Here is a 24,716-nt window from a genome sequence, read left to right as displayed (position 1 = left end):
CGGGTCGGCCCGCAGATCACTACTAGGTAATATGTGGGCTTCCTCCCCTAACACACACAGCAACTCACAACATGAATGATATTTGTTTTGCACACAGTGTGTTTGTCTGGTTTATTGCCACCCAATAAAGCAATTTATTACAATTCCCATGTTTACATTTACACACCTGTAGCATGAAGCATCAAACATTCAAGTTATTACTTGATTATTGTGCAGGGGTGCCACCTCCATGTTTCCTTTGTGTTTTTTCACTTCCAAGGTAACGTTACTACACTCATGCACATTCCATTCCAATGGCTACACATGGAATTTTGTTGTGTTTTGGGTTACGTGATCCCATCGCACATAAATTGTTGTTCTTTATTAATTTCTAAAAGCCTTGAATGACAGAACCTTGGAGACATTTCTACGCAATGCACAGTGAGAGTTCACTACCACACTATGACAATTATGCACACTCATCATGAGCTCAGCACACTGGTTGTATAAGAACCATGTGTTCACTACTTGGCTGTGCCACTGAAAGAGGCTTCTATATCCAATAATTTGGGCTTTGAAGTAAATGCCAGTACAGCCAACAAGACACCAAGGCCCTTAGATTGCTTATTGGGCGGTGAGACAGCTCGTGGAGCCCCCCGTGATCGGTTTGTGTTTTTTACTACTTTTCTTTTAATGTCTATTCTTTAAATATGTTTCATTAGAGATTTTTACATATATATTGATTACATATAGTTTTATAAAGGATAAATAATTTCTTCAGCTTGGAGCTGTCAGTGTATTTGGTACAAGAGTTCCCTTTATGGTCCCTTAGGGGTGCAATATTGTGCCCCTTAGCACTCCAGAACGTAACTTTAGAAAATTTTATTTTTTTGCTTGTACAAAGAGGTGTACACATGTAACTTTCTGTGTGCTGCCTTATCTTGCTATCTCTTAGATTCTAGATATCTTCCTTAGGTGGTTTCTAGATACCTTCATTGGGTGGTCTAGATATCTTATTTGGGTGGTCTAGATATCTTCCTTGGGTAGTTTCTATATATCTTCCTTGGGTGGTTTCTAGATACCTTCTTTGTGTGGTTTCTATATATCTCCTTTGGGCTGTTGTTTCTATATATCTCCTTTGGGTGGTTTCTATATATCTTCCTTGGGTGGTTTCTAGATACCTTCCTTGTGTGGTTTCTATATATCTTGTTTGGGTGGTTTCTATATATCTTCCTTGGGTGGTTTCTAGACATGGTCATTGGGTGGATTCTAGATATCTTCCTTAGGTGGATGCCCCTTATCATTTCAACTGTCTGTGCCTACAGCTTTTGTACATAAACTCGATCTTTATTATTTGCTTGCATTAAGAGGTATCGTCATGCGCTCCAGAACGTAACTTTGGAAAATGTTCTTTTTTTGCTTGTATAAAGAAGTGTACACATGTAACTTTCTGTGTGAAGCCTTATCTTGCTAGCTCTTAGATTCTAGATATCTTCCTTAAGTGGTTTCTAGATATCTTCATTGGGCGGTTTCTAGATATCTTCTTTGGGTGGTCTAGATATCTTATTTGGAAGGTCTAGATATCTTCCTTGGGTGGTTTCTAGATACCTTCCTTGGTTGGTTTCTAGTTACCTTCATTGGGCGGTTTCTAGATATCTTCTTTGGGTGGTCTAGATATCTTATTTGGGTGGTCTAGATATCTTCCTTGGTTGGTTTCTAGATATCTCCTTTGGGTGGTTTCTAGATATCTCCTTTGGGTGGTTTCTATATATCTTCCTTGGGTGGTTTCTAGACATGGCCATTGGGTGGATTCTAGATATCTTCCTTAGGTGGGTGCCCCTTATCATTTCAAGTGTTTGTGCCTATAGCTTTTATACATAAACTCTATCTTTATTATTTGCTTACATTAAGAAGTATGGTCATGTAACTTTTTGTGAACTGTCTATGTCTTGGGTGGATTCTAGATATCTCTTTTGCGTGAGTTCTAGATATTATCTATGGGTGCTCTAGATATCTTCCTTGGGTAGGTTCTAGATATGTTCCTTGGGTGTTTTTTAGATACCTTCTTTGGTTGGTTTCTAGATATCTTCTTTGGGTGGTCTTGATATCTTCCTTGGGTAGTTTCTATATGTCTTTCTTAGGTGGTTTCTAGACATATTAATTGGGTGGATTCTAGATATCATCCTTAAGTGGATGCCCCTTATCACCTCAAGTGCTTGTGCCTATAGCTTTTGTACATAAACCTGATATTGATTATTTGCTTGCATTAAGAGGTATGTTCATGTAACTTTCTGTGAACCTGCCTTATCTTGCTATGTATTTGGTGGATTCTAGATATCTCCTTTGGGTGAGTTCTAGAGAAATTATTAAATACTGCAGCAGAGGTAACAGTCTGGAAAATGACAAATTAAATCTAAAATGTCATATTCTGCAGGATCTCACTCATAGTGGGATGTATACTGTACAGGTATGGGACCCGTTAAAAAAAAGGGAAATCATTTTTATAAATCTGGATTATTGGATAAAATGGAGTCTATGGGAGATGTCAAAACAGTTCAAACTCCTATGATTAAGGAGTGCTCTCGAAAACACGTTAGGCGTCCATTCCACGGCAGCCACCTGTGTTTTTAATGTTTCAGTAAATAGTGGTTTTTACTTGGGCAGTGTGCCATATATTTTTGCTTCTATGGGAGATGGCCTTTCCATAATTTGGAGCTTTCTGAATAATGGGTTTCCAGATAACAGATCTCATACCTGTACAGGAAGGAAAAATACAAATCTATAGTTTAACATATATCCCTAGGTTAATTCATGACTATGTCCATGCGTTCAATTGCATTGAGATTCTACCCTTCGTTTAACACACTTAAAGGAACATTGTTATATTGGTCGCGAACAATGGAAAATGCTAAAGCTACACATGAATAATAATAATACATGAATAATAGTGTATTGGCTTGCCAGAATTTTCATATGTTTCCCTTTTTTAGCATTATTTCTGATCCCCGGTAAGCTGCCATTGCAGTTTTATTATCCAACCAGGTCACTAGTAATGTTGTTATTATTATTACATATATTTGACTACTTTGAGAATTCATTTTTTTAAAAATCAAAAGAAAATTGTATTAGAAAATGTGCTTTTTTGTTACAGAAACAGTCCCATCATGCGTGCCCAGCCAAAGGAACCTGCCGAGCCGCTGCAGTATGTCACCGAGGTACGGACCCCCTCATATGCATATATATTAAATATATCTATTATTTTAATGGCAACCGGATCTTTGTCTATTTAAGGGCATGGTCACGCAGAGCAATATTGACCATTTTGCCTTTTAAGTTTTCAAGCCTGTGAGATTTGTATATGATGCAGTCATGCCAATAAGTTGTCCACTAATAGCTAATGGGGTCAGTGACCCCCATTTGAAAGCTGGAAGAAGTCAAATAATCCAAAAAGCATAAAAAAAGAAAACAATGAAGACCAATTGAAAAGTTGCTTAGAATAAGCCATTCTATAACATACGAAAGGTGAACCACTCCTTTAAGATGTTATAGGTATGGAATCTGTTATCCAGAATGCGTTGGGGTTTTCAGGAAATTAATATTTCCATAATTTGGATCTTCATCCATAGGTCTTCTAGAAAATCATGTAAACATTAAATAAACCCAATAGGCTGGTTTTGCTTCCAATAAGGATTAATTATATCTTAGTTGGGATCAAGTACAAGGAACTGTTTTATTATAACAGAGAAAAAGGAAATCATTTTTAAAAAAATTGGGAGAGGGCCTTTCCATAATTCGGAGCTTTCTGGATAACGGGTTTCTGGATTATGGATCCCATACCTGTATATGCCCAGTTCTAGTACACTGCCTGGTGAGGAGCTGGAGGAATCAGCATATTATACCTGTTCTAGTAGAGGGGCTCATTTATCAACACTGTGCAAATTTGCCCATGGGCAGTTACCTATAGCAACCAGGCCCGGACTGACAATCTGTCAGTTCGGGCAATTTCCGAAGGGCCGCTCCATTTACCTTTGAAATGGGCAGGGTTAGAGAGACTTATAGCATACACACTGTGCTTCTCCTTCACACACACCAAGCAGCTGCCTGTTCCTCCTCCCTCCTCCTAAGATCAGTCAGGGAAAGGCAAAGGTGATTGGCCAGCAGACGGGTTGGGAGGTGTCAGAGAGTTCCTGTGCTGTTTCACTAAGCTCCTAGGAGAGGTAGGGGTGTCTGTGTGTGTGTTTGTGTCTCTCTGTGTTTGTGTCTCTGTGTGTCTTTTTGTGTGTGTCTCTGTGTGTGTGTGTCTCTCTGTGTTTGTGTCTCTGTGTCTCTCTGTTTGTGTGTCTTTTTGTGTGTGTGTGTCTCTCTGTGTTTGTGTCTCTGTGTCTCTCTGTTTGTGTGTCTTTTTGTGTGTGTGTGTGTCTCTGTGTTTGTGTCTGTGTCTCTCTGTGTCTGTGTTTGTGTCTCTCTGTGTGTTTGTGTCTCTGTGTGTGTGTCTCTGTGTGTGTCTGTGTGTCTCTCTGTTTGTGTGTCTTTTTGTGTGGTTGTGCCTGTGTGTGTGTCTCTGTTTGTTTGTGTGTGTGTCTCTGTGTGTGTCTCTGTGTTTGTGTCTCTGTGTGTGTTTGTGTGTCTCTCTGTGTTTGTGTCTTAAATAGTTACATAGTTAAATTGGGTTGAAAAAAGACAAAGTCCATCAAGTTCAACCCCTCCAAATGAAAACCCAGCATCCATACACACACCCCTCCCTACTTTTAATTAAATTCTATATACCCATATCTATACTAACTATAGAGTTTAGTATCACAATAGCCTTTGTATTATGTCTGTCCAAAAAATAATCCAAGTCCCTCTTATAGTCATTAACTGAATCAGCATCACAACATCACCCGGCAGTGCATTCCACAACCTCACTGTCCTCACTGTGATGAACCCCCTACGTTGCTTCAAATGAAAGTTCTTTTCTTCTAGTCTGAAGGGGAGGCCTCTGGTACGGTGATCCACTTTATGGGTAAAAAGGTCCCCTGCTATTTGTCTATAATGTCCTCTAATGTACTTGTAAAGTCTAATCATGTCCCCTCACAAGCGCCTTTTTTCCAGAGAAAACAACCCCAACCTTGACAGTCTCCCCTCATAATTTAACTCTTCCCTCCCTCTAACCAGTTTAGTTGCACTTAGTCTCTGCACTCTCTCCAGCTCATTTATATCCCTCTTAAGGACTGGAGTCCAAAACTGCCCCCATACTCCAGATATGTCTCTGTGTTTGTGTGTATCTGTGTGTGTGTTTGTGTCTCTGTCTGTGTGTCTCTGTGTCTCTCTGTGTTTGTGTGTCTCTTTGTGTGTGTGTGTGTGTTTACATGTGGGCTGCTTTGTTAGTTTTTTGCCCAGGCTGCTTTTTGCTCCCAGTCCGGCTCTGATAGTAACCAATCCGAGATTAGCTTTTTGAAACCAGCTGCAAGTAGAACAATGAATGCAGCAATCTGATTGGTTGCCATGGGTTACTGCCCATGGGCAAATTTGCCCAGTGTTGATAAATGACCCCCCCCCCACACACAGTGCAAGAGGACACGCTAGAAAACACAGATTGCAGTTAAATGTATCAAGGCTGCACTCAGGTGTATATGGGTGTCAGTAATCCATTGTGAGTTTAGAGGTGTCAGTATTGTTTTAACCAATATCACAAAATTTAGGGGGTTATTTATAAAAATCTGAATTTGTTTGATTTTTTAAATAAAAAAAAGTCAGACCAAACTATAATCCACAATTTGACCTTATTTATTATTTAAAAAAGCTTGATTTAATCGGTTTGGGTAAAAACTCAATAAAATCGGTTGAAAACCTGAATCGTATGATTTTTTATCCCGAATTGCTCGATTTTTTTTCCCAACCGGAGTTTAGTAAATAACCCCCTTAGTGTTTGTCCCATGCCAGTAACAAAACAGCTTGCGATGACTTCCCAGAATTGCGGAGGTGGCCGCCTCTGTGAAAATGATAACCTTTCCCTGCCTTGTTTTCATTCTGCTAGCCGGAGCAATTACATGCCGAGGCTCTGACATTAAAGTGAATTTCCCACTGTGATCACAAGGCTAAATGTTAGCGCTGGGCCGTGTGTTGGGGACAAACACAGAAGTAAACAACTCTGCTCATAATCCACAGAGAACTTGTTCAGACTTTTTAGTAGGGATGCACTGAATCAATGTCGGACTGGGCCAGCGGGACACCGGGAAAAAACCGGGTTGGCCCCGGGCTCTTGTGGGCCACTTCTTAGTGGCGCGGCGCGACCGCACTTTGTCGCGGCGAAATAAAAATTTCGCGAATGCACACAAACGCTGCATGCACACTATCGCGGGGCTCAAACATAGGTACCCAGCACCGCTCGCATATGCACATATGCAAGGCAGCACGCCGGAGCAGGAGCCGGGGTCAGAGGGCGGCCCTGGGTCAGTAGCCCCAGTGGGCCCATAGCCCCCCAGTCCGACCCTGCACTGAATCCAGGATTCGGTTCGGGATTCGGCCAGGATTCAGGCTTTTTCAGCAGGATTCGGCCGAATCCTTCTGCCTGGCCAAACTGAATCGGATTTTACATATGCAAATTAGGGGCGGGGAATCACGTGACCGTTTGTCTCAAAACAAGGAAGTAAAAAATGTTTTCCTCTTCCCATCCCTAATTTGCATATGCAAATTAGGATTCGTTTCGGTATTCAGCCGAATTTTTCGGGTTTGGCCGAATCCAAAATAGATGATTCGATGCATCCGTACTTTTTAGAAGCCGCCATGTTTTTTGGCTCATGGGCAGAGGTGGACTACGCACAAAAAGAAAAGCAGGCAGAGCAACAATAGATCAGCCCCGTTATTAATTATGTTGGGGTTCAGGACAAAACACATCCCCTATGGACTTTCAGTTGTTTGAGTTGAGGGGTGATTCTCAGCACCTTCCCAGCTGTTGTTGCTGTACAACTCTAATCCTTTGGTTGTCTTGGGTGCTGAGAGTTGTAGTGCCACATCAACAATTACTTGGAACCTGTTATCCAGAATGCTTGGGAGCTGGGGTTTTCTGGATAATGGATCTTTCTGTAATTTGGATCTCCATACCAAACCCCCCCCCCATATATGGTAATAAAACCCACTACCCTACATAGTCCCCCTCCCTGCTCCCACCAACACAGGTGATAACTCCAGTAATTGCCCCTAGTCCTGTAATTACTCCTCCTTGCAGTGTAAGCGCATCGGGTGCTCACGGGCGCCATCTTCTTCTCTTTGGTAATGGCTAATCTTAAAGGAATAGTTCACCTTTAAATTAACTTTTAGTATAAGGCAGACAGCGATCTTCTGAGACAATTTGCAATTGGGCTTCATTTTACCAATTTCTGTGGTGTTTGAATTATTTAGGATTTTTGATCCACGGCTCTCTAGCAAGTTTGGCATTTTCTCTGGTTGCTAGGTTTACATTGGCCTTAGCAACCAAGCAGCAGTCTGAATGAGAAGCTGGAAGATGAATAACAGATGCTTGAATAAAAAAGATAAGGAATAAAAAGTAACAATAAATTTGTAGCCTCACATAGTGTTTTGGCTGCCGGGGTCAGTGACACCCACCCATTTTGAAAGCTGCAAAGAGGCAGAAGAGGAAGGCAAATAATTGAAAAACTTTTTGAAAAAAAAAACAATTAAATCAAAACCAGCTGAAAAGGTGTACTGCTCCTTTAATCCAACTCAAACAAACAAACTAAAATTTCTTGCATTTGGTGCTAATGAAAAGCCATATTGTGCAAGAATGACCTTGCGAGTTACGGAGGAGTAACAGTGATCATACAGTATTTTCATATTGTGCCCTTCCAAATACTGAACGTAATGTTTCTTGGCTGCAAAACTGGTAACTGCTCCCAAGGTTCTGATAATGAAACGGAACGGCGATTAATTGTATGGCGATGACTGAGTCTTAAAGGGGAACTAACGCACAGAGTGGACTTTCTGTCTGAATTCAGGGGTGCCCTCCCCATGGATACCGCACAAGGGGCCACATGCTCGGCCTTCTTTCTATTGTTCCTAGTTTGGAAATTCATTATATGGTGATGAATGAGTCTTAAAGGGGAAGAAACACACATAGTGGACTTTCCGTTGAAACACTGAATTCAGGGGTGCTTCTTGGCCCAGTATCTCACCCCCCCCCATGGATACCGCACAAGGGGCCACATGGTCGGCCTTTTTTCTATTGTTCTTAGTTAGGAAATTCATTGTATGGTGATGACTGAGTCTTAAAGGGGAACTAACGCACAGAGTGGACTTTCAGTTGAAACACTGAATTCAGGGGTGCTTCTTGACCCAGTATCTCACTCCCCCAATGCATATCGTACAAGGGACCCACATACTCGGCCTTATTTCTATTGTTCTTAGTTTGGAAATTCATTATATGGCGATGAATGTGATGACTGAGTTTTAAAGGTGAACTATCGCACCGAGTGGACTTTCAGTTGAAACACTGAATATAGGGGTGCTTCTTGATAGGGATGCACCGAATCCACTATTTTGGATTCAGCCGAACCCCCGAATCCTTTGCTAAGGCTAAGGCCACACTAGGCGATAGCGCCGCGATTTGACTCGCGGCGACTTTTCGCCGCGACTTTTAAGCCGCAATCGCTGGGGAAACTTTTGTGCTGGCGTCTATGGGGAATCGCCAGCGTAAAAACACACGCGGCGATCTTTTTTCTATTGTCGCTCGAAATCGCCTAGCGAGGCAATTTCGAGCGACAGTAGAGAAAAGATCGCCGCGTGTGTTTTTACGCTGGCGATTTTTCGCGATTCCCCATAGACGCCAGCGCAAAAGTTTCCCCAGCGATTGCGGTTTAATAGTCGCGGCGAAAAGTCGCCGCGAGTCAAATCGCGGCGCTATCGCCTAGTGTGGCCTTAGCCTAAAGATTCGGCCGAACCGAAGCCAACCCCTAATTTGCATATGCAAATTAGGGGTGGGAAGGGGAAACCATTTTTTACTTCCTTGTATTCTGACAAAAAGTCATGCGATTTCCCTCCACACCCCTAATTTGCATATACAAATTCGGATTCGGTTTGGCTGGGCAGAAGGATTCGGTGCATCCCTACTTCTTGACCCAGTATCTCACTCCCCCAATGGATATCGTACAAAGGGCCACATGCTCGGCTTCTTTCTATTGTTCTTAGCTTGAAAATTCATTATATGATGATAACTGAGTCTTAAAGGGGAACTAACGCACAGAGTGGACTTTCTGTTGAAACACTGAATTCAGGGGTGCCCTCCCCATGGATACCGCACAAGGGGCCACATGGTCGGCCTTCTTTCTATTGTTCTTAGTTTGGCTCAACTACCTGAATGGCCAGAACAACAGAAAATGAAGTGAGTCAGCCTTAATGTCCAACCAAATCTGGGCATGTAGGGACATTTTTTACTAATTAAATTAATGCTGATTTCTAGTGAGGGGGGAGGGGAGTTTGAATGAACTTGTGCAGGTGAATCATAGGATGACCTTGTCCCTTGGATCAGCCGCCCTGCCTATTACTCATAACTGATTGCTGTTTATTACAGAGTCTAATAGGTGCGTTCTGAGTAATGTTTAAAGGAGAACTAAACCCTAAAAATGAATATGGCTAAAAATACCATATTTTATTTAGTGAACTTTAGGCTTGTCAATAGCAGCAATGATCCAGGACTTCAAGCTTGTCACAGGGGGTCACCATCTTGGAAAGTGTCTGTGACACTCACATGCTCAGTGGGCTCTGATTGGCTGTTGAGAAGCTAAGCTTAGGGCTCGTCACTAATTATCCAGCAGAAAATGAGCTTCCCTGGCTGTAATATAAGCTGATGCTACAGGTTTGCTGATAATTAAATTCTGATGCTAATTGCACTGGTTTCTGTGCTGCCATGTAGTAATTATGTGTATTAATTACTAATCAGCCTTATATTGTGACATTTCTATTCTATGTGTACTGTATATTGTGAGTGGGTCCCTAAGCTCAGTAAGTGACAGCAGCACAGAGCATGTGCAGTGAATCAGCAGAAAAGAAGATGGGGAGCTACTGGGGCATCTTTGGAGACACAGATCTTTACTGCTAAAGGGCTGTGGTTGCCTTAGGCTGGTACAGAAGCTCAAAACATCATGTACAACATTTCTGCCTACTTCTTTAGTTTAGGATTTAGTTCTCCTTTAAAAGAGGAAATGAATGTGAGCGATTGACACGTACTCCCGGCATGGGAATCCCTTGCACAACAGGCACGGGAATTCCCTGCTTACTCTCGATAGAGATAACCCTTCCCCAACTGTAACAACCCTCCGTGCCACAGAGCCTGGTTAGGAGCAGAGCTGTTTGCTGCATAAATACGTATGCTCTCAATACTGTTCAATTATATGTTTCAAGAGGTTCTGCAGCAGCATGAACTCCTAAAACAGCCCCCAGTCAGTTCCCAAAGGGAAATTCTGCTGCATACAAGTAGGGGTCACAGCAAAGCAACAAATATATGCAAAGGGAAAGCAAATAAGTTGTAGCAGCATCAGAGACGAATAACCTGCAGCCTCTGGCTGTTGTTAAACTGCAACTCCCAGATATTTTGAGAGCTAAACATGGTCAGGGTTCCCTGGGACTTGAAGCCCAGCAACAATTTGATGCCTCAAGGCTGCATTATAAATAACGAACTGGGCCCCACACAGCCCCTTGTGCACCCTAAGTTCTTCTATCAGGGGCGCCACAGTTGTAGTTCAGCAGGGAGCTGAGTCCAGCAGACTAAATATACCCAGTGCTGCTACAAAGCTGGCCACAGACATGCAGATATAATCTGGTTTGTATGATTTTCAGACTATGTGGCAAATTTACTTAGGGTCGAATATCGAGGGTTAATTAACCCTCGATATTCGACTGTCAAAGTTAAATCCTTCGACTTCGAATATCGAAGTCGAAGGATTTAGCGCTATTTGTTCGATCGAATGATTAAATCCTCCGAATCGTTCGATTCGAAGGAGTTTAATCCATCGATCAAACGATTTTTCTTCGACCTAAAAAAGCTACCAAAGCCTATGGGGACCTTCCCCATTGGCTAACATTGACTTCGGCGAATTAGGGGGTCGAAGTTTTTTCTTAAAGAGACAGTACTTCGACTATCGAATGGTCGAATAGTTGAAGGTCGAAGTAGCCAAAAAAACTATTTCAAAGTTCAAATTCAAAGTATTTTTCCTCCATTCCTTCACTCGAGCTAAGTAAATGGGCCCCAAAGTGTGGGCAGTAGCGATCCTAGAGGGGGGCGGGACCTGGGGGGTGACGTGCAGCCGGGCCCCGCCCCCCTCCATACGGCCACATTTGGCTGCATTTGTCAGTGGCGCATGGAATGCGGGGGGGCCATGAGGGGGTGCGGGCCCTGCCCCGCTTGCACCCCCTGCTCCCCCGGTAGTTCCGTAGTTCCGCCGAGTGTGGGCTCTGAATAATCAGCCTGACAATTTTCAAGCGACTGGTCGTTTAGTCAATCGGACAAGTCTGCTGGACACCAAAATGTCTAAAGGATGACCAGTTTTGCCAATATTTATTGAAATTGTGTGTGTTTTAGGGCCTTATGGGATCCCTTTACCTCCTGGGCCCCCCTCTTTAGTTACGTCCCTGGTGACGGGTGAATCTGTCCCATTCTGCTTCATGGGGAAATTTTAAACAGTGACAAATACAGAAAAGGTCTATTATTTTCACATCAATTCATTAATTCTTTTTAGATTTTTTTTCACTACACCTTTTGTAAGATTTTGGGCTACCTTTGAAGTGCCTCTTGGCTAGTTTTGAGCTGGTTTTGTAGCTGACTTTGGCTGGTTTTGAAACGACCTGGCAATGGCAACCCTGCTGGGATTAGAGAAGAGGAGACCCTGTGAGGGGCCCATGGATGGGGGGTGGTCGTATTGGGAATCATGAGTCAGATATCCCACCTGCTGCCGTTGCATAGCAACTCCCAGCATCCTTTCTGAATACCAGCGACCCCCCACCCACAAACACTGCCAGGAATCCGCGATCGGCAGTGCGTAATTATAGGTGCGTAATTGTGAGTGCGCAAAGGCGCGGGTTGTTGAGGGTGGAGACAGGGGGCGCCAGTGAGGACACATTGACAGGCTGCTAGGGATGAATGAGAATCAGGCTTAGGGAATACACAGCCCCTCCCTCCCTCCTGCGCAGACACACGAGCAAAATGAGGTCAGTGTGACGGAATCACCATTAATAATTCCTTATCCAGGAGGAGGGGACGTAAAATCGCACGTGTCGCTTGTGCGTCTGGGGAGATCCGCGGGTAGAGAGGGGAATCGCCGGATTCTTTATTATTCTTATTATTATTACCTAACCTGCTGCTGCTGTTTGTTGGCTGCTGGTGGCCGATCCCAGGAAGCCTGATGTTCTGCTTCTGTCTGCAGAATCCCTTCCTCAAGCTGCAGCCCCCGGAACCGGACCTGTGCCCTGTGTTCTTGCCGTGCCAGGAGGAGGTGGTCCGGCCTCATTGCTCCAAGGAGACCACCGGTCCTCTCGCCCAGTGCGTGCCCAGCGATTGTGCCAATCATACAGGTAAGGTCCACACTCTCTCCTTCCATCTGTGTCTTCTCTTTGACAATCTCTACAGCTTTATAATAATATATAGAGTAAAGCCTGGAGGCACCTGTTTAGCTGATATCATGTTGCACATCCAGGCTGCCTCCTATCTGCCCACTGGGAATGACAAGGCTCTGCTGCAAATGATTTAACTGGACCCAACATTCGTTTTATAGTTATATACATTAAATAAATATAAATTAATTATAGATATAGATATAGAGATATAGATATATAGATATATTATACATAATAAAATATAAAGACATAGAACATAGAGACCCCTTGAACATAGAGTGCCCTAGCTGAAATTGATCCTAGGGACTTATTCACTTTTGAGTAAAGTTTTAGTATGATGTACAGAGTGCTATTCTGAGACAATATGCAATTGGTTTTCATTTTTATTATCTTTGGTTTTTGAGTTGTTAAGCTTTTTTTTTTTATTCAGTAGTTGTCCAGTTTGCAATTTCAGCAGTCTGGTTGCTAGGCTTCAGATTACTCTAGCAACCATGCACTGATATGAATAAGACACTGGGATATGAATAGGAGAGGCCCGCATAGAACAACGAGTAATAAAAAGTAGCAATAACAATACATTTGTAGCCTTACAGGGCATTTGAAAGCTGGAAAGAGTCAAAAGAAGGTAAATAATTCAAAAACTATAGAAAAAAATTAAAAATGAAGGCCAATTGAAAAGTTGCTTAGAATTAGCCAGGGTCGGACTGGCCCGGTGGGATACCAGGAAAAAACCCTTATGGGCCAAACCCCTCTTCCGATATTGCAAATGGCAGAAAAATTGTAATTTTTCGGCTGCGTTCAGCGCCGTCTGTGCATGCGCGCCAGACGAGCCTTCATGCATGCAGGCCGGGTGGCACCTCACAGTAGGGGGACGGGAGGCCGGAGGGGGGCCCTCAATAGCGATCCTGGTGGGCCCTGGGCCGACCCTGGAATTAGACATTCTATAACATACTAAAAGTTAAACAAAAGATTTTGGGGTTTTTTGTACCCCAATAAATAGGTTTAGTCTCAGTCATGCCAACATGCATGGTCGTACCATTTAACCCCTTCCTAACAGCCACTTACTAAAGCATTTCTTGGCCTCGTATCTACATGGCATTTTTAATAAGCAGTATATTCACTTTGACTCTTAGGGGGTTATTTATCAAAATCGGAATTTTTATTAAAAAAAAAAAAAAAGTCCGACCAAACTAGAATCCACGATTGGATCTTGTTTATTATTTAAAAAGCATTAATTAATCGGTTCAAGGGAAAAATCGTACAAAAAATCGTATTGTATGATTTTTTTGGGCTTTTTCCCAAATTGTACTATTTTTTCTGGGCTTTCATCGTATGATTTTTTTTTCTGGATTTTTTCCCCCCGAATTATACAATTTTTTCAGGTTTTTGGCTGAAAAGCCTGAAATGATTGGATTTTCTGCCTAAACCCAGCACAGACCACGATTAGGGATGGGCGAATCTGACCTGTTTTGTTTTGTCTGCGACACCCATTTAAGTCTATGGGCGTCCAAAAAATTTCGACGCACGCCACCATACAAGTCTATGGGGGTCATTTGCACGGCGAAAAAATTCGCCCATCCCTAACCACGATAACTTACAATTAGGATAGAGACCTCTCTCCCATTGACTTATATAGAACCTCGACAGGTCTGAGATGCCGGATTTTTGGATTCTGACTTTTTGCAGCCTGGGAGTATAATCTCGAAAAATCCAAATTTTGTTTTTCCAATAAAAATTCTTATTTCATAGCAAAAAAACTATAATTTTTTGGGGGGATTTAAATAAATAACCCCCTTAATATGAATGAAAATGGCAGCGCTATCACCGGAACATCCCAACCCCCCCAACTGGGAACGACAAACAAACTTTCGGTTCCCTAATGATAAATACTGAATTATTCAGGAGAAAAACACACGAATGAAGAAACCGGAGAGCAGAAATCATTCACTCGGAAAACAATTAGAGAGTTGAATCTTTAATGGCGACTAATCTGATTGGCTTTAAAGGGGGTTGTTCACCTTTCAATTCATTTTTAGTAGGATGTAGAGAGGGATATTCTGAGACAATTTGTAATTGGTTTTCATTTTTTATTATTCGTGGTTTTTGAGTTAGTTAGCTTTTTATTCATTTATACCAATAACAATACATTTATAGCCTTGCGGAGCAGTTGTCAGAAGAAAAATGCAAATAATTCAAAAACTATAGAAAATTAACAATGAAGACCAATTGAAGAGTTTTTTTTTTTAGAATTGGCCACTCTATAACATCCTAAAAGTTTATGTAAAGGTGAAGCACTCCTTTAATGGCAATGTATCCGTGCATGGGATGTATGTTTAACCCCGTGCTCTCCAGCCTCTTCCGTGTAGGGGTGCGTGTACCTTTTGTTTGTATGTGTGACTAACCAGCAGGAAGGGTCATGCCAAAACCCAAGCAGAGTTTACTTTTAGTATGTTATCGAAGTTCTAAGCAACATTTCAATTGGTCTTCATGATTTATTTTTTAATTATTTCTCTTCTTCTGGCTCTTTTCAGCTTTTAAAAGGGGGTCACTGACCCCTAGTGATGGGCGAATTTATTCGGCAGGTGCGAATTAGTTGCGAATTTGCTAGGGATGCACCGAATCCACTATTTTGGATTCGCCCGAATCCTTTGTGAAAGATTCGGCAGAATACCGAACCGAATCCGAACCCTAATTTGCATATGAAAATTAGGGGTGGAAAGGGGAAAAAGTTTTACTTCCTTGTTTTGTGGCGAAAAGTCACGTGATTTCCCTTCCCACCCATAATTTGCATATGCAAATTCGGATTCGGTTCGGCCAGGCAGAAGTATTCAGCCGAATCCGAATCCTGCTAAAAAAGGCCGAATCCTGGGCGAATCCCGAACCGAATCCTGAATTCGGTGCATCCCTAGAATTTGCCCATTTCGCCGCGGGCCAATAAAATTTGCGAATTCGCCACGCAGTTTTGTCACCGGCCTCACGAGGCAACTTTGGGCGACTATTGAAAACGCATTGCCGCGTGTGCATTAGCGCAGACAATTTTGCGCTGTAGCCTATTGCGAAAAAACGCTGAGGCAGTTCGGGAAGATAGTCGCGCAAAAGACATGGCGATAAGTCGCCAGGCGACAAAACCTCCCCGAATGTCCTCGTCTGGCCTTACCCAAATATATTGTTTTTGCTACTTTTTTATTACTCCTCTTTCTATTCAGGCCTCTCCTATTCATATTCCAGTCTTGTATTCAAACGAATGCATGGTTGCTGGGGTAATTTGGTGCATAGCAACTATATGGCCGAAACTGCCAACAAAAAGCTAAAGAACTCGAAAACCACAAATAATTAGAAATGAAAACCAATTGCAAATTGTCTCAGAATATCACTCTCTACCTCATACTGATTAGTTAATGTAAAGGCGAACAACCCCGTTTATTTCTCTGCCTACACCAGAGCTGTAATAGCTAATTGCTGATTGGTTGCTATGCAGGGCAAGGGCAAATGTTTATGTATAACTAAATTCTTTGTTCTGTATTGCTGGGTAAATATGATAGGGCTCAGCGATAATGTTAATAATGTTCATTCTGTCCTGGGCTATTGTTTGTGCAGCACTTACTGTCATGTCCCACAATAATGGGAGTAATTAATGCGAGAGACGAACAGGCTTTTCTGGTCTGTGTTAATGGCACAGTGACACTAATAAGCGAATCGCGTTCCTAGAAATGTAACATGACCTGATATATGTGTTACATTGTTTCCTGCATTGCTAGAAATGAGACGGAGAGATGCCATGGGAGACTGGTGTCTGAGCAGTTATCCTTAGCCTTTATTTCCGTCGTCATTAGAGTCGTTGCAAATTCATGTTTATTACTAGTTGCTAAAAACAAACGATTAGACCACAAATAACCAGCTGATCTTTGTCTCAAAGCCTAGAAAAGGCTGCAGCTGGGGGAAGGGAGGGGTTTGTTTATACAGTGGGCTTTTCTGTGATATAACCAGTTAGTAAGAGGTGGAATTTAACTTGCTCCCGGTTTACATAAACCTTAGTTATTGCTAAATTAAAACAATAGGCAAAAAGTATGTTTGCCACAATCCCTATTCATTGAGCTCATGTTGAAAAGGGGGTTATACTAACCATCAAAGGAGAACTTAAACTAAAGCAGTAGCTAGAAATGTTATGTTTTTGGCTTCTGTACCAGCCCAAGGCAACCACAGCCCTTTAGCAGTAAAGATCTGTGTCTCCAAAGATGCCCCAGTAGCTCCCCAAGAAAAATTAGAATTATATTGGAGTCTTTTCCCTTAAGTCAGAGCTTTCTCGATAACTGGTTTCTGGATAACGGGATCCCCTACCTGTATGAAGGAAATATACATTTACATCAGATTTTTGCCATTATATTGTTGATAAATTACATTGCCTGATTCTTTTTTCTTTAGAATTTGTTTCTGGCTTCACATGTATAGCTATGGGACCTGTTATCCAGAATGCTCGGGACCTGAGGTTTTTCGGATCTTTCCGTAACTTGGATCTTCATACCTTAAGTCCACTAGAAAATCACGTAAACATTAAATAAACCCAATAGGCTGGTTTTGCTTCCAATAAGGATTAATAAGGATTAATTATATATTAGTTGGGATCAAGTACAAGCTACTGTTTTATTATTATGTTTTATTATTACTAGTGATGCACCGAATTCAGGATTTGGTTCGGTATTTGGCCGAATATTTCACGAAGGATTCGGGGGATTGGTGGAATCCAAATAAGTAGATTCGGTGCATCCCTAATTATTACAGAAAAAAAGGATATCATTTTTAAAAATGTGGATTATTTGGATAAAATGGAGTCTATGGGAGATGGCCTTTCCGTAATTCAGAGCTTTCTGGATAAAAGGTTTCCGGATAACTCATCCCATACTTGTATTTACTTAGTTATTACTTCTGGTAACTATTGGGCTAGCGCTTGCTTTAATACCAGCCAGAGGAGGTGTGATTGCAATATAATATCCCACGTTTGAGCCTGATGAATCCCCAGTGAATATAAACGCTGTTCATAACAGCAGATAATTGTCACCGCGCATTTTGAACTGTTTTGACATGCGCGGGATCTTGGTTTTTCTTTTGACTATGATTGTGCCTCTCCCCTTAGTACTGAAACAGATTTTCGTTTGTCGTTTAAACAACCTGTTTGGTGGAGCTTGTACTTCTTTGGACTCTTTTTGGAGAGGTGGAAACGGATTATTTTGGGTGCAGAATCATGCTTTACCCCCTGTATGCTGACTGAGGGCCTTCGGTTTGGCTTATTCTAGAACAGGGGTCCCCAACCTTTTTTTACCCGTGAGGTACATTCAAATGTAAAAAGAGTTGGGGAGCAACACAAGCATGAAATAGTCCCTTGGGGTGCCAAATAAGGGCTGTGATTGGCTCGTATGTGGACTGGCAGCCTACAAGAGGCTCTACTTGGCACTATACTTAGTACACTTAGTACTTTTATGCAATTAAAACTCGATTCCAAGCCTGGAATTCAAAAATAAGCACCTGCTTTGAGTACACTAAGAGCAACATCCAAGGGGTTGGAGAGCAACATGTTACTCACGAGCTACTGGTTGGGGATCACTGTTCTAGAAGAACGCCACCCAACTGAATGCATAGTGTCAACTCTAGTCTAGTATGGTGGCGGGGGAATAATGATGATTTTGCACTGGTTTATGGCTTGTGCTAGGTCTCCTGGTTCCAGTGAAAGCAAACTTTGTTTATGGAATACAATGACATTCTTGCTACTTGCTTGCTTCTTACTTAGCAGTCCAATGCTCAAAGCCAAGTCCATAAAGAATGGGTTTGCGAAGATGGGTGGAAGAACTTGATTGACCTTCACAGAGCCCTGAACTCAACCCAATTGACCCCCATGGTATGAATTAGAACCCTGACTGTGAACTGGGCCTGATACCCAACATCAATGCCCCAACCTCACTAATACACTGAATGGCAGCAAATCCCACCAACAATGTTCCAACATTTAGTGGGAATCGTTGGTTTTGGCATCTTGTAGATCCAAATTTAGACAGATCTTTGGATTTTGGAAAGATTCATTTAGAAGACAGCTGGTCTGCTAAAGCTGGAGAAATGTTTTATATGCATTGAGTTTAAGAATACAACATGGATGTTGCTGGACTACAGCTCCAAGCATTCGTAAATAATAATATGGTTGAATGATGCTGGGATTTGTAGTCCACAAACTGGGTAATGTATGGATTAGCAGCAGGGTTTCGAACCCCTTTTCTCTTTACTCCTAACTATACGTTGCTCTGTAACAATAGCTCACTGATTTAGTCCGGCTATTCTCTGATTCATGGATCCACTATCTGAATCCTGTGTACATTATTATTTAGTATAGTCGATCGGAGGGGGGTGGCAGTCACCTGGAAATCAAAGACGGAATTCTAAATGAAAAATGATTGTGTAACACAATGTGACTTGTTAACAGCCACCAGTGTATTTGCTGCAGTGCTGGTCCCAAGACATTAGCATGTCCTACATTATATCAGCAAATCCTCATATTGCTAGTTATGAGAGAGATTACCCAGTGGGGCCTTACTCATTTTTACCTTGTCTATGCATCAGAAGTCTTAATGAGTTAATGTTCTTATTAGTTACAATTCTGCTTGGATGATCTTAATGGATAATTTGAAAAAAACCTCTTAAAACAGTCTTCACATTAATACATATCCAAAAAGTAAGCATGGGCAATGGCTTGATCAGGTTTGCATTTGGTGAGGGGGACAAATAGGGGTTTATGTTTTGGGCCTCTGCATAGTTGGCAAAGACATATCGGCAGCATAGGTAGGAAAGGTTTGGAAGTGGGAGCAGGAATAGAAAAGCCGACGGTGCAGAGACGGTTGGTGGTGCAGAGAGGGATGGAGGCTGTAGAGAGGAATGGAGGCTGTAGAGAGGGATGGTGGCTGCAGAGAGGGATGGTGGCTGCAGAGAGGGATGGTGGCTGCAGAGAGGGATGGTGGCTGCAGAGAGGGATGGTGGCTGCAGAGAGGGATGGTGGCTGCAGAGAGGGATGGTGGCTGCAGAGAGGGATGGTGGCTGCAGAGAGGGATGGTGGCTGCAGAGAGGGATGGTGACTGCAGAGAGGGATGAAGGCTGCAGAGAGGGATGGAGGCTGCAGAGAGGGATGGAGGCTGCAGAGAGGGATGGAGGCTGCAGAGAGGGATGGAGGCTGCAGAGAGGGATGGAGGCTGCAGAGAGGGATGGAGGCTGCAGAGAGGGATGGAGGCTGCAGAGAGGGATGGTGACTGCAGAGAGGGATGGTGACTGCAGAGAGGGATGGTGACTGCAGAGAGGGATGGTGACTGCAGAGAGGGATGGTGACTGCAGAGAGGGATGGTGACTGCAGAGAGGGATGGTGACTGCAGAGAGGGATGGTGACTGTAGAGAGGGATGGTGGTTGCAGAGAGGGATTGTGACCAGGATGGTGGCTGTAGAGCAGGATGGTGACCAGGATGTTGACTATAGAGCGGGATGGTGACTGTAGAGCGAATTGGTGACCGTAGAGCGGGATGGTGATTGAAGAATGGGATGTTGACTGTAGACCAAAATGATCAAGATGGTGAAAGCAACACTTTATAATAGTGTTAACCAACCTTTTGCCCTTTACTAGGGGGCAGATTTATCAAAAATCAAATTAGATTTTTTTCCACAATTTAAATTTATTTTGTACCCAAACGTCTGGTATTGATAATGCAAAAAAACCTCTAAAATGTAATTGTAAAAATTCGCCATCTAAAAGCTGGCGAGGTCATGTAGGAGTCAATTGGATTTGTCCTAGGCAAAGCTTCAAGTTAATTTGAGGGTTTTTATCCGAACAATCGATCAATTTGAGTTTTTGGGGCATAAACCCGATCAATTGGAGCGATTTGAGTTTTTTCAGGACAAGAACTCGATCATTAGAGTTTATATCCCTGTCATTTTTCATTCAAGTTTTTGACATTCAGATTTTTTCATAAATACCCAAACATTCTAAGTCCGAGCTTATCCGAAGTCAGCAGCTAGTCATTTTTTTTAAATGTATGGGCATCGGATGTGGGAAATGTTAAAATAATAGACACATGGAGTCGTCTTGGATGAGGTGGGGGAGCAGTGGCAAGTGGGGGCTCAGTCTGAAGGTCAGTTAGGATTACACTAGATTCTCCTCAAAGCCCAGCTTGAACGTCATTTAGGGTAAGATTTGGGGTGATTATGTAATTGCTGTCTTAATATTCTATGACTGGATGATTGATACACTAATATTTTCCTATAGCTCTACTCCTTTCCTGAGCTATTTGGAGCTCTTACCAAAGGTTGGACCTTCAAAGGGGGCCCTGGCCAAATGTCAGACCTTCAGATGGAGCTTGAACTGAAAAAGCTGGGCAACCACTGTACTGTCTAATATCTGATATTATCCTTTCTCTTAGAACCAGTATCAGTCCACTGGGACTCTCAGAGTGATGTAGATTATGGGCCAGATGATCACTGCAGCTTTGGGACGAGCCGGCTTTTGTTTCACATCACTGATGGAGATAACCCCCTGCTTTCCCCCCGCTGCTCTATCTTCAGTCAAAGCCAGAGATATAACTTGGATCCGGAGTCTGCCCCATCTCCTCCAAGTGCTCAGCCCTTCATGATGTAAGGAGATGTCTTTTCCTTGAGTCCTAGGACTTCAAGGTCCTTCTGTATTTGTATTAAGTTCATAATTCGGTTTTGTGCCAGAATATTGTAGGAGTATTGTGAATGGAGACTGCAGTAATTGACATTTGTCCTCTGATTTTCACCTCTTTAGTAGAAACCCCATTATTTTTTTGGAGGCTTTTTAGATCTGTGCTACGAATCATACAAAAAATACATTAACATTAAGGTTGATTTGAGCAGGAGCCAATTAACCTACCAAGATGTTCTGAACCTTGGTAGAAGCACCAAGAGAAACCCATAGAAACTCCATGCAGATAGTGCCCTGGTCAGAGTCAAACTCATACAAGGCAGGAATGCTACTCCATCATTCTGACTAAGGGGTAATTGAGGTTGGATTTGTGAAGACTGATGTGACATCATGTCAGTAATTGTTCCAGTAACAAAATAATTGGGCTTCCCCCAACCAAGTGCCACCAAGGCCTGGATATTGCCCCATCTACCAAGGAGCAGGAGGTACAGGGGCTCAGATATTGATGTATTTGAACTGTTACCAAGGGGGTGAAGGGACAAGGTTTTTACTACATGGTAAAATCTAGAGCAATGTGAAACTTATTACAATATTATATGGGATGGCAGTTTCTTTGCTCTATTTTATCTAAGCTCTTTTGGTTTTTGTTTCCATGTATTTTATTCACAGGCCAAGGAGTTCCTCTAGAAGTAACTGTGAAGTCTCCAAGGAGCCCCTGACAGTTGTGCAGCTCACCAAGCAAATCCAGAGCCTCAAGAGGAAGATCAGGAAGTATGAAGACAAATTTGAGCTGGAGAAAAATTATCGTGTAAGTCCTTTTCTCATTTAATTGGGGGGGGGGGGCACATTTTGCACTCAAATGACCCCTTTTGGGGTATAACAGTTCTTGATTTTGAAAATTCTTGTAAACTGCCAGTTTTCGACCTGGCAAGGGTTTTGGACCTGGAGAGTGTTGTGACCTCAAGCTGAAAGGCATGAATGTTGTACAGATCTTCCAGCCATTTATATATTTCTATTTATTTTATGATGGAGCCTGTCCATCTCAATCTTTTGCTCATGGTCAGTTACATGATGCTGATGTCCTAAATACTTGTTCCTGGTCTCACCCAGTCTGGTGGCTTGAGAGGTCCTTAAACTCCTTCACCAGTTTTCTTTGGGACTGAGCTTCACATCTTGGAGACATATGTGCAATGGGATTCTTAAAGGAGAACTAAATCTTAACTAATGAAGTAAACTAAAATGCATTATGTCTTGTGCTTCTGTACCAGCCCAAGGCAACCACAGCCCTTTAGCAGTAAAGATCTGTGTCTCCAAAGATGCCCCAGTAGCTCCCCATCTTCTTTTCTGCTGATTCACTGCACATGCTCTGTGCTGCTGTCACTTACTGAGCTTAGGGACCCACTCACAATATACAGTACACATAGAATAGAAATGTCACAATATAAGGCTGATTAGTAATTAATACAGATAATTACTACATGGCAGCACAGAAACCAGTGCAATTAGCATCAGAATTTAATAATCAGCAAACCTGTAGCATCAGCTTATATTACAGCCAGGGAAGTTCATTTTCTGCTGGATAATTAGTGACGAGCCCTAAGCTTAGCTTCTCAACAGCCAATCAGAGCCCACTGAGCATGTGAGTGTCACAGACACTTTCCAAGATGGTGACCCCCTGTGACAAGTTTGAAGTCCTGGATCATTGCTGCTATTGACAAATAAGTTGAGTATATTAAATATGACATTTTTAGCCACATTATTTTTTAGGGTTTAGTATTCCTTTAAGGCAGGGATCCCCAACCTTTTGAACCCGTGAGCAACATTCAGAAGTGAAAGGAGTTGGGGAGCAACACAAGCATGAAAAATGTTCTTGGGGGGCCAATTAAGTGCTGTGATTGGCCATTTGGTAGCACCTATGTGGATTGTCAACCTGCATTGAGGCTCTTTTGGGCAGTGCATTGAGGCTCTTGCTTGGAAGCCCGGAATTCAAAAATAAGCTCCTGCTTTGAGGCCACTGGGAGCAACATCCAAGGGGTCGGAGAGCAACATGTTGCTCACGAGCTACTGGTTGGGGACCACTGCTTTAAGGGATCCACTTTATTAAAGGGACGGGGTTGCCATTTCTCCAAAATGGAATTACATGAACTGATTATCTTGCTATCTAGTTTTTACTGCTGGATTAAGTGTAATTTCCATATTTAAGCCTCCTTAAAATGTGCAGGTGATTCATCTTTTTATTCAAGTTTATTGATTTTAATGTCTCCTCTCCTTTTCTTTCAAGCCCTCCCACATTGACAAAACATCCAATCCTGAAGTCCTGAAATGGACGAATGATTTAGCCAAGGCTCGTAAACAGCTTAAAGGTAATTCCTTCCCTCAGACCGTGTGGAGTTGTTTTTTAAATAGATTTTGTGGCAGGAATTCATGGATTCATGGTTGTCTGAATCTGCTTTAGACCACATAATCCAAAGAACACATAAAGTGAGCTGGTTCCTACCACGTTCTATACCGTCACCCCATATATTGTGGGATTATATCCTTGACGAATTTTAAGGGGTTATTCACCTTATTAATTTTTAGTATGATGTAGAGGGTGATATTCTAAAATGATTGCAGTTGGTCTTCGTTTTTATTATTTATGGTTTTTAAATGGTTTTGCTTTTTTGTGCAGCAACCATCTGGTTGCTAAGGTCCAACTTATCTTAACAACCAGGCAGTGGTTTGAATGAGAGACTGAGGGCTTGACTAGAGAGGTAAATAATAACGAGTAAGAAAGCTGGAAAGAATTAGAAGTAGGCAAATACCTAGGGTTAAAAATATAAAATATGAAGACCTGAAAGGAATTGCTGAAAAGTTGCTAAAAATTGCCAGTTCTATAACTTACTAAAAGTTACTACCCCATAATTGAATCTGAAAGAAAAAACATTTAGACTGGTGTGTCTTGCAGTAGTTTTATTGTGCCATTGTTTGAATATGGTGTTGGTCCATTCTTCCTAGTAGATTCCTGCATTGTGGAGGTTACACTCATAATACCCAACACCCAACAGGCGGGAGGGTTGAGGTCAAGAATAGGGCTCCTCACCATATTGCTGGGTGGTCAGCCTAGTCAAGCTAGTTTGGGTTGCGTTTAGGACATAGGTGTGGTGAAGGGATCTCCTCTACTCTGTTGTGTCCATGACATGTCACCCTGCTCCCCAACAATTGCTGCTCAAATAGTCCCACAAATTCTCTGAGATCAAGGCTTTCTCTGGGCTTTTACAGAACATTCAGCTTTTTGTTCTTAGGCCACTCCACTGTTTCTCTGGCCTTGGTTTTGAGATCATTGTCCTACTAAAGGATTAAGTTTAAGTCCAAGGCAGGCTAAGCCAAGTTCCATTGTGATATTTCTCTATAATACACAAAAGCCATGAATATCTTGTAAATTATATCCTTATAAACGGTGAGTTCTGATGTCATCAGTTATAAACGG

General features: G+C 42.3%; 1 protein-coding gene across 1 annotated transcript in view; it reads left to right on the top strand.

Annotated features, from left to right (window-relative positions):
• fam13c.S (family with sequence similarity 13 member C S homeolog) overlaps positions 1 to 24,716 on the top strand; it is a 79,197-nt gene that overhangs the window by 46,815 nt on the left and 7,666 nt on the right. The window contains exons 5-9 of the mRNA XM_018227320.2: positions 3,131 to 3,194; positions 12,375 to 12,522; positions 21,006 to 21,216; positions 21,917 to 22,055; positions 23,529 to 23,610. Coding sequence (XP_018082809.2) covers positions 3,131 to 3,194; positions 12,375 to 12,522; positions 21,006 to 21,216; positions 21,917 to 22,055; positions 23,529 to 23,610 — 644 coding nt within the window. The remainder of the gene's footprint in view (positions 1 to 3,130; positions 3,195 to 12,374; positions 12,523 to 21,005; positions 21,217 to 21,916; positions 22,056 to 23,528; positions 23,611 to 24,716) is intronic.

This window comes from Xenopus laevis, chromosome 7S (genome assembly GCF_017654675.1).
Source record: "Xenopus laevis strain J_2021 chromosome 7S, Xenopus_laevis_v10.1, whole genome shotgun sequence".
In the NCBI taxonomy this organism is placed as follows: Eukaryota; Metazoa; Chordata; class Amphibia; order Anura; family Pipidae; genus Xenopus; species Xenopus laevis.
This window is presented reverse-complemented; position numbering and strand designations above follow the sequence as displayed.